This window comes from Ursus maritimus, unplaced genomic scaffold (genome assembly GCF_017311325.1).
Source record: "Ursus maritimus isolate PB19 unplaced genomic scaffold, ASM1731132v1 scaffold_27, whole genome shotgun sequence".
Lineage (NCBI taxonomy): Eukaryota > Metazoa > Chordata > Mammalia > Carnivora > Ursidae > Ursus > Ursus maritimus.
The window spans coordinates 28,768,548-28,783,989 of NW_024425230.1; the positions used below are offsets into that span (position 1 = coordinate 28,768,548).

The window sequence follows — 15,442 nt, forward strand, 5'->3', positions numbered from 1 at the left end:
TGGGAGGGCTGGCTGGATGGTCGTCCCTACCCCCCGGACAAACAGAGCGGCTCAGCCAAACAGGCCTTCCCTACACTCCCAGCCCCACCGCCCACCTCCCTCTAGGACTTCCTGCTCTCATGGGGGCCCACGCCCAGACAACAGCCACACCCTCAGCCGGACACACAGTCCCTTCAGGGGCTGGCCCTGCCCACTCTCTGGTTAATTCCCATTTGCTCTGGGCTTTCTTACTGACCTAGTTAGTCTGGCCCCCACCCGCACACAGAGCCAATATACGCTATACCATCTATGTCCACTCACATAGGATGTGCCCAGCAGCCCGAGGACCACATGCTAAAATCCTACCAGTGGTTCAGATCAAACATCGCCCTCTTCATGCAGCATCCCATGCCACAGTCAGAGCTAACCTCACCCTCCTCTGTGCACCCAAGCCCCCGTGTCCCTCTGTGTGGCTATTTGTGCACACACTGTCTCCCCCATGAGACTCTAAGCCCCTGAGAGCGGGGACTGAGTCCTGTCCATCTGCTTCCCCCCATAAGCCCAGCACGGTGCTTGGCATACAGTAGGCATTGCTGGGGTCTGGAGAGAGCAGAGGATGAGAGTGGCCTCTAAGAGAGGAAGAGGCTGCCCATGTCAGCCACTAGTTTGCCCTGTGGTGATGGTGGCCTGCCCCCACTCCTAACCTACTGGGAGAAGACTGCCCGCTCCCAGGCCCCATGGCTCCCTCTACAGTGGGCATCAATGTCTGGCCCCAGAGGACATTCGCTGATCTCTGGACTGGTGGGAAATGACTGGGGCCAGACTGTCCCACTAAGTAACTTGACCTGAGACCTTCCACGTGATGTAGTCAGTTCATGACAGAGGCAGAAGCCAAGAGCATGTGCCTGGAGTGGCCAGGATGCAGAGGCCGTGCTGGAGATGTAGGAGACGAAGATGAGCAGACAAGGACAGCAGGAAAGGCTGTGCAGCCCTGGGCTCAGCCAAAGCCCTCCCGCCACAGACACCCCACCCACCCGTCCAGGCCCACCTGGCCCCACCCCCACCCCTGCGCTGCGTGCAGGCCCCGGGCCACAGTGCCTGGCGTGTTCCTGATGCTGATGCAGGGCCGACGGTCCACAGGCAGCCCAGGCGAGTGCCCAGCTTGGGGCAGGGAAGCCCAACCTCGGCCCTCTGGGAAGGGGGCCTCCTAGAAGGACCACGGCATAGAGAACACTGTGCTCTCCCGCGCTCTTCTCTACTGTGGGAATGGGGGCCCCCTGAACACAGCCGTGGGCCCTACATCCCAGCCCACAGGAAAAGACACCCCTCAGGAATATAGGCTGCAGGGACCAGGATACCATGAGTCCATGCTCCAATTCTGGGAGAGACAGGGAGTTGCCTCAGGGCCTCCACTTGCCAGCCCACAGAGTAGGGTCCCAATCTGCTATCATGGAGCGAGGCACCCGCCTGAGAGCAATGGCCTCCACGGTCCAACCTGATGCAAAGACCCCACTGCTTAACCTCCCAGGCTGGGGGCCGTCACATGCTAGGCTGAGGCAGGACATGTAGAGGCCACTCCTGGCCATATGATTCTTCTCTCTGGGCCTTGCTTCCCCCTCGTGTGAGTTCCTGAGGGCAGGACCTAGGATAGCTTCTCTGTTTCCCAGTTTGGAAGCTTCCACAGGCAGGGTTGGAGCTCCTCTGATTCTATCCAAGCTCATCAGGGCTGGGTACACACCAGGCCTGACACAAATGTGTTTGTTCCCTCCTTCCTGACTGAGAAGATTCTGGAAAAGGGGAAGGTGGGAGAGGCCCCGAAGGCCTAGGATGGAGCAGGCCCAGGAATGACCATCCCTGCCTTGCCCCACCCCCACCACAGGCAGCCATCCCCGAAGAGCCATTTCTCCAAGAGAAGAGACCCAGGTGGCAGCCGGCGGTCATAAAGCCATCTTGGAAAGGCTCCTGATGGCCAAACGTAAGTGCCCGTGCCACCGGGAGTAGCAGAGCTGGTAAATTACCGCCGAGGGCGGCACACCCCCCCTACTCTGTATTTATATCCGCCTTGGTGCCTGAAAATGGATATTTATGCATTTTCAATATTCAGGGCAAACGCTCCATCACTCAGCGCTGTGTGGCTGCAGCACATTACACCAGCCCCGCGGAGACATTCCTCTTCCACCTGGCTTGCCAATTTGGGGGCTTCCGAGTGAAGCCTGGACCCAGAGCCCCCCACCCCTGAGTCCCTGCCTCCATCTGCAGGCCCACAAGCCCCAGGGGAAAGTGGAGAGAACAAAGGGCCAGGCCAGCCTCGCTTTGGAGCCTCAGGACCAACTCAGAGACAGGGTCAGTCTCCACCCCCCACCCCCACTTTACAGACCAGGAGCCAAGGCTCAGAGAGGTTGGGGGGGCAGGGCAGGGTCACACAGCATCCTCTTCAGGCCAGGAGTCCTCCCTCCACGTCCCCAGGTGGGGCTACTCCCTCCTGACCAAGGGAAGTGGCAGAGTTGGGCTCTCTCTCCCAGTCTCCAGATCTTTTTTTGTATGTCTTTGCGGAAGGTCTGCCTCATCCTGGCTCTGATCTGGCCTCTGGCTCTGTCTGGCTCTCACTGGCTCAGTCTCTCAAGTCTATTCTGTCTTTTTCACCCCCTGGTCCCTATGTCTCTGTCTGACTCCTATGCCCCAATCGCCCTCTCCTGTCTTGCATCCCTTCTTGCCCTCAGAGTCCCTGTCTTTGTCCACCCCTGTCTCCCTGACTTTGTCCTTGGGGCTGAGATCAGGGGTGGGGTGGGGGAAGCTGTCCCGGTGTCCAGGAGGGGCCCTCTTGGGTGGTCTCCTCTCCCCCCGATGCTGGCCCTGAGAAAGGAGAGCCCCCATGGCCCCTGAGCCACTGACCCATAGAGCACAGGTAGGGCCGAAGTCAGGAGGTTCCGGGAGCCCACTCCCACTCAGTGGAAGCCAGAGAGAGATGAGGTGAGTCCCCCATCCCCAAAGCTGTGCAAGGGGCCCTGCAAGGAGATTTCTGCATCAGTCCAACTATCTGACCTCGAAGGGCCCGTCTGGTTTTGGGGTTGGGGCTGAGTGATGGGGTCTCTGGGCCTGCCCTGAGCTGAAAGGGTTAATACTTGGGCCCTGAATTGCACTACTGGGTATTTACCCCAAAGATACAGACGTAGTGAAGAGAAGGGCCATATGCACCCCAATGTTCATAGCAGCAATGTCCACAATAGCTAAATCGTGGAAGGAGCCGAGATGCCCTTCAACAGATGACTGGATTAAGAAGTTGTGGTCCATATATACAATGGAATATTACTCAGCTATCAGAAAGAACGAGTTCTCAACATTTGCTACAACATGGACAGCACTGGAGGAGATAATGCTAAGTGAAATAAGTCAAGCAGAGAAAGACAACTATCATATGATTTCTCTCATCTACGGAACATAAGAACTAGGATGATCGGTAGGGGAAGAAAGGGATAAAGAAAGGGGGGGTAATCAGAAGGGGGAATGAAACATGAGAGACTATGGACTATGAGAAACAAACTGAGGACTTCAGAGGGGAGGGGGGTGGGGGAATGGGATAGACCGGTGATGGGTAGTAAGGAGGGCACGTATTGCATGGTGCACTGGGTGTTATACACAACTAATGAATCATCGAGCCTTACATCGGAAACCGGGGATGTACTGTATGGTGACTAACATAATATAATAAAAAATCATTAAAAAAAAAAATACTTGGGCCCTGAGAGCTTCTTGAACCTGCTTCTACTCCTTCAGCTTCATCCCCCATCGCCCCCCTTTCTTCTCTCTCTCCCTCTCTGACTCTGTCTCTCTCTGTCTCTGTCTCTCTCCCCATCCACCCATTCCTCTCTCCCTCTTCTCCTCCCTCTCTTTCCATCAGGAATGATAAGAATTAATTAAATGTGTCCTCAGCTCCTGCCTCTCACTTCCCCCGGGGAATTAAGCAGCCCCAGCACCTCGGGCCTTGTTAGATTCCAGGAAAAACATCGCACGCGTGCTCCGTTGCACGTATGTGTGCAGGGAGGCGTCCCAGCACCCGATGTCTGCATGGTGCCCGCAGTGCATGCCGTCTGCTCTCGCACATTCTGTATGTCTGTTCTTCTGGTTCATTGACATGTACAGGTCTGTGTACAATCCCACATGCACTCCTGAGTCTGGAGGCACAGGTCAGGACACCCTGTGAACATACGCACGAGTCTTCGGTGTGGGTGAGTGTCTGCGTTCTGGACGGGTATCTGCGCACACGCGTCGTATGTCTTCGGGCGCCGAAGTCCGCCTCTGCGTACGCTCTCGAAGCTGTGTGCTTGGACAACGTGTCTGGGTAGTACGCATGACTGCGCAAGTCTGTCCGGATACAGACACACGTCTCTGCGTTCTGCATGCATGTGCGCGCGGGCATACACCTATGTGCACACGTCTGACGGTCCGCGTGCACTTGTGACGAGTGTGTCTAGGTGCTTCGTGTGTACGTGAGCGTGTGTGTGTGTGTGTGTGTGTGTGTGCAGTGTACGTGCACACTGGCTGCCCTGCACACATCTCCTTCCTGTCTCCCTGGGCGCCAGCAGCCTTGTCCCCAGCAAGATCTGTTGTGCCGCGTCTCCGGGGTGACGACGGTGGTGGCAGTGGCAGGACGGGTGGCGGGAGCCCGAAGGTAGGAAGGTGGAGGTGGTGCAGGGAAGGCACTTGCTAATGAGGCCACCTTCTTTGCAGGCCTGGGAGCTGGTGCCGCTAATTATCGCCTCGGTAGGCAGCTCCCCAGGGAAGGGCTGCTGCACAGCCCCGCTCTCTCCGTCCCCTGGGACCCCGACCCCACCTCCTCCCCAGTCCTGAAGACACTGCAGGAGCGGTAAACAGAGAGGGGAGCCAGTACCTAGTCCCACCAGAGCACCCAGGATGACAGCCTGCCTGCCCAGCAGCCTGCTGCCAGGAAGCCCACCTTGCGACATACTCCTCTGTGTTAGGCAGTCTCCAGAAGGCCTCTGGGGAAGAGAAGGCCTACACACCCTGACCAGTCATTCCCTCCACAGACAACAAGTGTACTTCCGAAAAATGAGCACTAGGCTGGGAGTCAAGTGGCCCAGATGACAATCCCAGCGCTGTGTGACCTTGGGCAAGTTGCTATACCTCTCTGGGTCCTGGTTTCCTTATCTGAAAAATAGGAGAAAGGGACTAGAGCCACTTTTCTCAAAGAATGGCGTGTGCATCATTGGTGAGACACAGAACTATTTTGATAGTACATAGAAATGTGCATCTGCTATTTTCACTATGTATTTTCATGTGTACATTCTCACATATGTGTGTCTCTGTGCATTTAACTAGCACATTGGACCCCTGATTTCACAAATATTGCTTAAGACAAGGCTAAAACACACACATACATTTTAAAAGTGAGCCAGTTTAAAGAAAAATGTTACATAAGTGAGAGTAAAGACTGGCATCTAAGTATGACAAGCATCCTGATAGAAGCTGGCAAATAATTGCAGCCCTGGGTCCGAGGGTCTCTGAGACCCTGACATCTCCGAGAGGCAGTGGGTTCAAGGCCCCAGACCCCCTGGAACGAGAAATACACAGACGGATCTCTCTGGTTCCTACTTTTGTCCACATCATCGCCTCAACAGACCGTCACACGGAGCAGCAGGAGAGCTGCTCTGGGTACGTGGGACGGTCCCTCGTGGCCACAGGTCCCCACAAGCTCTCAGAGGACACAGAGTGTCCACGCATGTGACCCCTAGGGTGATTCAGGCCAGATCAGGGCAGGGCATGGGAATGGCCCAGATTACAGGTGGAGGTAGCCAGGGTCCGAGCAAAGATGGCTCAGGCCGGGCCTGCGGTGTCCTGGGGGGGCGGGGGCGGTCAGCAGCCGCATCCTGTGGAGCCTGAGGAGGGGTTGTCTGCACCCCCAGGCCAGTGATTAAGGTATTCCACCTGTTCTGCTCAGGGAAGAACAGCCTGTCCCACAGCCCCAAATGTCTCTGTCCTCCAAGAGGCCGGGTGTGAATCACAGGAATTTACAGCCCAGCCTGAAGTGGGATTTATGAGTCCACCTCAAGCCCGGCCAGCGGGGAGTGGCCGCCGTCAGCCCCCCCATTGCCTCTGATTGATGAGGCTGTCTCCTGCCAAGAAAAACTCCCTTCTGTGGCAGGCAGCAGAGGGAAAGGCTCCCAGGCCTGAGGGCCCGCCCATCACCCCATAGCTCCCAGATCTAGACCCCTCTCCTGCTCTCACCACCCACACCCTCTCACGATCCAGCTCCACACACTGACACCCAAGGAGCCCGCGCACCTGGGGGTTCTGCCTCCCCAGTCAGAGCTCCACCGCCCCAGACCTGCTACTTATTCACCCCTTCCCAGTGCTCTTCAAGACAGGTCCACTCCAGGGCCCAAGGCTGGACATGCCAAATTCCAGAATGGATCTCTGAGGGAATCTAGCAATGTGTGCACATGTACACACATGTTTCAGATGAGCCAGAGGTCCAGAGAGATGGGCCTTGCCCAAAGTCGCCCAGCAGGGACAGTGGTGTGGCTGAGATCTGAGCCCCCAACACCCTGGACTAGTCATTTCCGTGTGTGGTCATAGCTGAATTTTCGCAGTGCCATGGAGATAATTTCATCTCCAAATAAGGGCTCCTCTCTAGAGAATGGGTGGACTTGGGTTTGAATCCCTCCTCCACCACTTTGTGTCTGAAAGTCACAACCTCTCTGTGCTTCCTTACCTGAAAAATGGGCTCAAAAGTAATCCTGACCTTATGGGGTCGTTATGAGGTTTAAGTGATATGATCCAGGAAAAGGTCCAGGACAGGGCTGGGCCCCTAGCTCGTGCTCCCTAGGTGGCGAAGATGGCCGTCCATCATCCCTGATGACTTAAGGGTCCCACTGCTAGAACAGGAAGCTATTTAGGGTAGGTAGAGCAGAAAGAACAAGGAGACGATGTATACAGTGCTGCAGGATGGGAGTGAGAACACTTCCTGCTGGAAGAAATCCTGAAAGGGTCCCTGGAGGAGGTGGCTTCAAGCAGAGGATTCAAAGCTCCACCGTGGTTTCCCTAAGGCCACTTGGGGGCTTCCTGAGCAACACAGGGCTGAGGGGAAGCACTCTACCCTGAAAGTCAATATCAGCCCAAGCTTCTTCCCTGGGTGACCTGAGGCCAAGTCCCTCCCCTCTCTAGGCATCTGCAAACTGGGCCAGAGAAGACCAGATGACCCCCACTGGAGGCCTCTGCAAGCCCATCCCCTGCAGTACCCAAATCTTGCCACTGGGCAGCAGCAGGGAGTGAAGCTGGGGTCCTGCCGCCTTCCCTCTGCTGAAGCCACAGCGGCTGCGGGCCCCGCCCACCCCCAGAGCCGGGAGTTCTTTGTCCCTCCACACCCTTGGTTCCTCCAGGGAACCAGAGCTGGGTAACCACCCACATCCAAACATGTGATCCTCCCCCCAGCCCCAAAGAGCAGCCAGAGTTCTCTACACTTTTCATGGGGAAACTGAAGTCCAGAGAGGGGAGGACTTGTTCTAGGTCACACAGCAATCATGCAGAGCCAAGTCTCCAACCCTCTTTCCCAGCCGTCAGCGCCCTGAAGAGGCTGTGTGAAGGGACAGACTTGGGCTGGAACCCCGGTACTCCCGTCCCGGCTTAAAATACTGGGCAGGTCACCCACACTCTCTGACTCTCAGCTTCTCTAAGTGCTGAACGGCTTTGTTGCAGGTAGATTTCATGCCCCCTCCCCCAAGCGCAGACGCGTGTCTATCTTACCCCCCCCTCCCCGTGTCCCCAGAGCCTGCCAGGGGGGCCAATGTTCAGAGGAGAATCACTGCCTGGAGGCCCCCTCCTGTCTGGCCCCCTCCCCAGTCTAAGGGTCTCCCTCCTGGAGTGCCTCCCACACTCCCAGGTCAACCGTTTCATTCTTCTCCACCCCTCGCAGCCCTGTCTGGTGCCCACACACCCCAGGCCCCAAGGTGGTGGCTGCTGCTCTCTCTCGGCCCCTGGCCCCCTTTTCTTCTTCTCTGCCTCTGCCTCAGTCCGTCTTTCCTGCGAGCCCCGAGCCCCGCTCTGCACTACGTACTGTGTTTACAAGACAATGATGACAGTATTTTATTTCCCTCTTTTGTCTCCCTTCCTCCCCTGAAGGGAACCGTGCTTCCCCTCTGCCAGGAAAAAATGAAGGCTCCAGAAGAGGAAACGCAAACAAAGGACAGTGGCCCGCACCCACACCTACCACAGGCCACGCGCGCGCACGCAGTCCTCCTCTTGTCAGGGCCTCCCAGAGCCGCTCTGGTATTTTGGGGGTAATTGAAAATGTCGGTCTTTATTCTCAAGGACAAACAGGGCCGAAGGACTGGGAGAGCAAGAGGGAGAGCGGGAGAAGAGAAAGGGGAGCCAGAGGGAGGCAGAAAGACTTGGAGCGGGAAGAGCCAGGCGGGGAGAGTGTGGACACAGAGGGATGGAAGCCGGAGGAGCAGGACCCGGCAGACACTCTGCCTATGGTGAGCTTGGCCATGCAGCTTCCCACCCACCCCAGGAATCTAGGGGGACATGCTCTCCAGCCAGCCCCCAGCCGCACCCCGGCCGAGGACCCGGAACAGGACTGCCAGGTGGCCACAGTGCCTATGCCAGGCCTCCTGTCCTTGGGTGGCCCCCGGAGTGGGCATCTCTTGAGTGCTGAGGGCAGGGAGAGGGATCTGGCTTGTCTTCATGGATGAGGGCCCACGACCAAACGCACCCCATCCAGAGGCAGGCTGACCTGACCCAGATTGGACGGCTGACCTCCAGCCCACGTCCCAGTTCCTTCCTGAGCAAGGGGACCGTCCCAACCTCCCCTCCACAGCCCACCTGTGCATGTGGGTCTGCACGGTGTGCAGAGAGGACGGGGCATTCTCACTGATTACTTACGTCTCCGGGGCAGTGGGAGGCCTCAGGGAGCCTGAGGGGCTGTAGGGATAAAGGGGCACCTGGAGGGGCTCCTGGGTAGCGCAGTCGTTAAGTGTCTGCCTTCAGCTCAGGGCATGATCCCGGCAGTCTGGGATTGAGCCCCACATCAGGCTCCTCCGATGGGAGCCTGCTTCTTCCTCTCCCACTCTCCCTGCTTGTGTTCCCTCTCTCACTAGCTGTCTCTCTGTCAAATAAATAAATAAAATCTTAAAAAAGGGGGGGGCACCTGGAGGGGGGTGTGGCAGGAAAAGGCATAAGTAGTGTATGCTGTGTGTCTGTGTGCATGTGTCGTGCGTGTGTCTGTCTGTCTGTCCATGTGAGTGCAATATAAAGCCTGTGTTTGAGCGGGTCTGGTATACGTGTGAAGAGTAAGGCGTGGTGTGAGCACGCACTAGAAGGACTATGTGTGTCTTGTCTCCATGTATATGTGGGTAAGGGACGTGGGTTTCTGCACAAGCCCTACCTGTGTGCCCGTGTATGATGGGTCAGTGTGTTTCTCAGGCAGGGCCCCCTCTTGCTCCTGGCCCAGGGCCAGCATCCTCCCAGCTCCTGGGAGTCAGAGCGACAGTTGGCACTCAGGGTCTCTCCAGCAACAATAGAGTAACAGGGAATGTGACCCCCAGCCAGTGTCCAGGAGAGTCATGTGACGGAAGTTTTGCTACCACGCCCTGGCAGGGGTGACCCATGGAGGCCAGGCTTCTCCCTCCCCCTGGAGAGAAGGGAGGAAGTTCTGGTGGGCACCCTGTCATTCACTGACCGTCTGCTCGTGGTTGCAGAGAGCTGCTTCTCATCCCCCCCCCCAGCCACTTTCTGGGCACCTGGAAGGTACGGCTGGGCCTTCACCATCTTTTGTTACTCCCGGGAATAGCCAGAGCCTGGCATAGGGCAGGAGCTCAGCAAATGTCTATTGAATGAATGATCCTGTCTGGGTAAGTCACGGGCCAGGCTCCAGGGCCCAAGTACCTGAGGGCACAGATTTAAGTCCCAGAGAATTCAGACCAGGGCTTCCTGCCAGGTCAGGTGTACCCCGCCCCCTCCGAGTCAGAAGCGGTGGGGTCAGCACTCAGCCAGGCCTGGGAGGCCATGCCCACGACTCTTCTGCAGGTCACCTACCCAGTCACCACCACAGATGAGGCAAGGCCAAGAGACGGGGACTGCTTTGTCAAAAGGTCGATCCCAAGCTAAACGACCCTGTCATTCTGTGGGCTGAGGCGCAAGGGAAGTCCCATTCATCTTCCCCAGGGGCTGCATCTTGGCGGGGCCATCTCTATTCCAAACATCTTCATCCCCCAAAGACTCATTCTGAGTCCTCCAGCCTCCTCTCCTTCCCTTGGGATCACAAACCAGTGATCAGTTCTAGCTTTGGGGCTAGTATCCAGTCCCTACCCATATCTGGTGGCAGCTGGAGCCTGTCAGGCTGAAGATCTGTCCCAGACTGAGCCCTGACTCTTGTCACAGACTGACCCCAACCTGGCCACACACTGAGCCCTGGGCCTGGTCCCACACGGAGCCCCAGACCCTGGTCACATACTGAGCCTAGATCTTTACTTAGAGACAGGCCATTCATTATTTCCCAGGCTCTGGGCCTTATTTTCCTCATTTTTCCAACGGAGGGCCTTGAAATGAGATAGGCACTAAATCCGAAAAGCCCTGTTCAGAGGTTGGCCTGCAGCTTCCCTGACCCAGTGACACAGGAGAGCGGCAGCCGCTGCCACCTGCCAGCCCCCACCCCCACCCAGTACTTTCAGCCAAGCATCCCTAATTTTTGCAGCCGACGTGATAAATGGCATTGTCGGCAAAATGACATCTTTCTAATCTGCTGCAAGACAGATGGGTCCCCAAGCTCACTCGCTCTCTCTAGAGCCTGCCCAGACCAGCCTCTCCGAGGAGTGGGGAGGACAGGACAGACATAATACCCCAGGCCTGGGGGCTAGCACGGTGGGGGGCAGGGGATTTCCGGGCCCAGAGTCAGGTATGATCCCAGTGGGCTTTCCTACAAGCCCCTTTTAAAAATACTCAGGGTTGTGATTGTTGTTTTAATATTTCAAAGATATTCTCTGATTCTTTCTATGCGAAGTTAGTTCTTCGGTTCAATTTTCATTTTCAATTAAAACCTGAATATTGCTTCAACTCGACCCCAGCCTCTCCAGAGACTGGCAGGAGAGTGGGCATCTACCTGCCCCAAAGCGGCAAAGCTGGAAGGGGCGGGGCCGGGCGGGGCAGGTGGGCCAGGCCTGGACTCATGAGTGAGGCAACACTGCCCCCTCCTGGCTAGTGTGCGGCTCCTCCTCTCCTCTCTGTCGGGCACTGCAGGGCGAGGCTGGTGAGTCGTGAGTCGGGGACAGACAAGCAGCTCTCCAAAGGCAGCCCGTGGCCTGCAGACCCTTCTCCCAGCAGCCCGTCCGGCCCCTTTGCCTCCTCCTAGGCTGACTGCAGCCTCCAGGCTCTGCGCATTCTGTCCAACCTTCTCTCATTGCCCAGAGAATCCTGAAAATCACGCATCTAGCCCTGTCACACTGAGGACAAAGCCAGAGTGCCCTCCAGTTGCCAGCAACCTGGTCGTCTTATCGTCCAGCCTCCTGAAGTCCAGGCTCTTGCCCTCGGAGCTTGCTCCGGGGTCCTGCCCTGTGCACTTCCCTCCCACGTGCCTGCCTTTGCTCTCATCTTCGCCAATACCAAGAATACGCCCCCTGCTGCACACCATCTCCATTTGTCCTCTTGTGTCCCTCTGCCAGGAAAAACCCCCTTGACCCCCGTCCCCAACCAGACGACCCCTCCCTCCTCTGCCCTGCTCCTGCTCCTGTCTCGGGGGCTGACCCCTGTCAGGGACCAGAGTCACACCGTTGTGGAGCTGGAGGGAACTTGAACATGCTCCAGACCTACACTCCCCCCTCACTGTCCCAAGGGCAGCCCCGAGAGGCCTAGAGGACAAGAGCTGCCCAAGGCCACACAGCATGTTAGCGGCAGCGTTCAGACTAGAACGTAGCTGTCCAGAGCCTCTGCCCAGGGCTGCTAGCTGCCTCCCCTGCTGAGTTGGAACAGACCTTCTCCCAGAGAGGGACCCCTACAGTGCCTCCGAGCATCCCAGCCCCTCACTCAGGGCAGGCCCCAAAGGAAGCAGCCAGTGTTTGCAAAACAAAAAACTAAATAAGTGAAAATATTTATCTAATGCCTTCAGTACACCAGCCACACCAGGCACCAGCTCTGCTACTTGAAACCTGGGTAAATTGCTCAGTTCAATACAGAAAAATAACTTCTGAGGGGAGGGGTGGGTGTGTGCCCCAGGAGGGGCCTTAGTCGTGAATGTCGATGACCAGCGGGCACAGGTGGGGTGAGTGCTTGATGCCCATGGTGAACGCAGGTGTGTGGGGCTTGTGCACCGTGACCTGCCGGACATTGTGGGAGCCGGGGCCAGGCCGAGGTGTGTGGTCCATCGGGTAGGCGAATCGCTTGGCCATGCTGTAGACGGGGCTGCGGCTCTGGTAGACGGAGGGCTCGGGCCGGGCGTGCGTGGCTGGCCCGGGGCCTCCTGCCACATTCTCCTTGTAGAACCAGTTCTTGTGCTCCGAGGTGAAACTATAGCAAGGAGCAGCTCGGCTGACGGGGTTGCTGGGCCCCAGCAAGAGTGGCAGCTGGTACCGGTTGGGGGCTGGATTGGGGTCCGTCACTCTGTATGGGCACCGGTAGCCAAAAGCATACTGGGGAGCCCTGCGTTCCCCAGGTGGGTGGGTCTTCTCCAAGTTGTAATGGCAGGAGGCTGGGTTGGGGCTCAGGCCTGAGAGTGGATGAATGGAGGGGAAGGGTCTCAGGGTGGGAGCCAGGCCATGTCTCCTGGTGTCCGACTGATGGGTCCAGGTAGAGAGGTAAGAGGTCTTTGTTAACCTGATATGACATTACTATAACCACTTTATCGTCGGACAGGGACATCACCACCCCTGCATAGGGCTACAGGCAGGGGGAGGGACTTAGGCCGCAGTGACATCAGTATTGACACTGTTATCATAAGATAAAAATCACAAGTATCATCAGAACGTCACACTTGGGATGTCAGCATCCTGATATCATCCCCGTAACAGCACCCAGAAAACATCCTGAAATCACTACAGTCTGTGAGCTCATTAGCATGACAATATCCCTGATACACTGTGAAACCCATGACATTTTTATCATAAACTTGCCTGCTGACACACATGCATAACATTGGCTTCAAGACGTAAATAGGGTGACACCGACATGGGGACATCAGTGTCTTGATATAAGCTTGCAGGGAGATGCCAGGATCCAAAGACACACCTGGCAAAGGGGAGTCATGACCCTTTGTCCCTGCTCAGGTCCTAAGGGTGGACTCCCGCCCCCCATCCTCCCAACCCCCACATCCCTCTCCCATCCCCTCTTACGCAGGTTAGAGATGCGTTCCTCCATGGGGACCTGCGGGCAGCTGGACATTCCAAACCGGGTTATTTTGGGATCCAAGAAATAGCAAGGCCCAGGGCTGCAAATGTCCATGACCCCTGCAGGGCAGCCACAGAGAGGCCCAGTCAGCCCCAGAAGATGCCTTAGGGTGAGCCTGGATTGCCTCCAGGTGAAGATCTCCTTTGCCCAGTAGAGAAGTGAGGTCTCCCTTCCAATTCCTTGGACTCTTTGGTGTTTCCCAACCCTTGATTTCCTCATCTGCAAAATGGGGCTTGTAATGCATGACCTCTTGTGTCCCTCTGCCAGGAAAATTGCTCGGAGAAGCAGTCTCAAGAACTTGCTCGGAGAAGCAGATAAAATAACAGCTGCATAGCAACTTGGTTGGCTCCCATCGGGGAGCTGTGCCAAGGGGTAATCATAGGCAGAGTGGCTATTGTTAGTACTAAGAAGGGGCCCAGCCCTGGATGGGGGTTCCCCTGCTGAAGACACCATGTTATGCCAGGGAGGAACCAAGCAGGCCTCTCGATCTCACACCCCCGGATACACCCCTCGACTCCCCTGCCCACCTTCTTCTCTCGCTGGCCTTGACCAGCAGCCAGAGTTCTTCTGCGGCTTTCTGCTCATGCCCTTCCAGGTGGTTCTAAGCCGCCTGGGAAGCTTGAGGGGGCCACCATTCCCACCACTTTTCCCTACTCCCCAGCTATTTCTGCCCAACTTCTGTGGCAAGTGAACCCACAGCAGCCAGAGCTGAAGGGCCCTGGCTCAAGACAAGACAGAGAGGAGACTCTGGCCCGCCTGCTGGACAGTGCCAGCGGCCCTTCGGAGCTCCCTCGGGAGGCCCAGCTGGAAGCGCCCCACAGAGCTGCCTTTGGAGGGGTGGGTCACATGGGCATCCCTGGGGGCTTCCTTCTGGACCCAGTGAGCCACCCGGGTGTCCTCTTCAGGGCAGGCCTGGGTTCCCAGGGTCCTGTGGCTACAGGTAATGGCTCCCTACCTCTCACTACCCCCCCCCCAAACATCCAACAATAATAACCCAGAGCCCAAGGGATGACGTGGGGGGCACTCACGCTTCTCTGAGTGTCTGGTGTGCAGAGTATAGGCTGGCTCCTGGAACATGGAGACGTCATGGTGTAAGTAGCCTGTGCAGGATGGCCGGGGGTACTTGGCTGGGCCCGGACCTGCGAGGATGGACAGGGCAGCTGTCAGCCTCAGTGCACAGGATCAGAGGCAGGGGAAGCCCCGAACGCAGTGTGCCCTGAGAATATTGGGATCTTTGCTTCTGCTGATGTCACACCGCCGCAAATCCCACCATCGAGCCTCCTTTGGGGGAAAAACAATGTTCCCAGATAAAATGCAATCTATCTTAGGCAATGTGAAATATGAAAGATAATAGTTACAATTAACTGAGAACTTCTTCTGCACCAAGCACTACACTAAGTATTGACATGGATTGTTTCAGCTAAGCCTCCTAACAACGCCATAAAATTGGTACCATTGTGTTTCCCACCTTACAGATGAGAAAAATGAGACTTAGAAATACCAGTTTGTTCAAAGTCACACAAGCCCGGTAATGTGAAAATTCTGAGACAATCAGCCAAGAGACCACAAACATGTAATCACATACTAAACCACCTCCCCCATAGACCGACAGTCAGTCATTAACAATGTAGTAAGAATTAGTTTGTCTGCTTTCAGTTGAGGGTAAGATTCAAGGGAAGTGAGGAAAGCTAATGGTGGGCTAAAAGCTCCTTTGAATCCCTAGCTTCTTTCCAAAACTGGAAAATCGTACACCATGTTCCCTCCCACCCCTACCCCCCTGAAATTTCCAGCAGCTAATACTGCCTCTGAGGTTCAGCTTAAAGGTGCAAATCTTCTGTGGGCTTGGAGGAGAGTCCTCGGGAGCTTTGCGGGAGGCAGGGCTAGGAGGCTGGGGCACCTTCAGCAGCCCTGCAGAGAAGGGAATCCAAGCGCAGGGCAGGGGCCGGCTCTCACCTTTGACCACTGCCATGACCCCAGGGGTCTGCTTTACCTCCCGCCTCGAGGGCACCGGAACTTTCTCCTCTGGGCGCTGCCCATTGAACACAGAGTTCCTGGCCCCCTTGGACAGTTTCAT

The 15,442-nt window shown here is 56.5% G+C and overlaps 1 protein-coding gene across 1 annotated transcript; it reads right to left on the reverse strand.

Annotated features, from left to right (window-relative positions):
- Window positions 1–12,132: 12,132 nt before the first annotated feature.
- ODF3L1 (outer dense fiber of sperm tails 3 like 1) lies at window positions 12,133–15,442 on the reverse strand. The gene is made up of 4 exons (XM_008708451.1): window positions 15,322–15,442; window positions 14,397–14,507; window positions 13,314–13,427; window positions 12,133–12,691 (listed from the first exon to the last, which is right to left on the reverse strand). The coding sequence occupies exons 1-4, from the start codon at window positions 15,440–15,442 to the stop codon at window positions 12,210–12,212; spliced, it is 828 nt and encodes a 275-aa protein (XP_008706673.1). The 3' UTR covers window positions 12,133–12,209.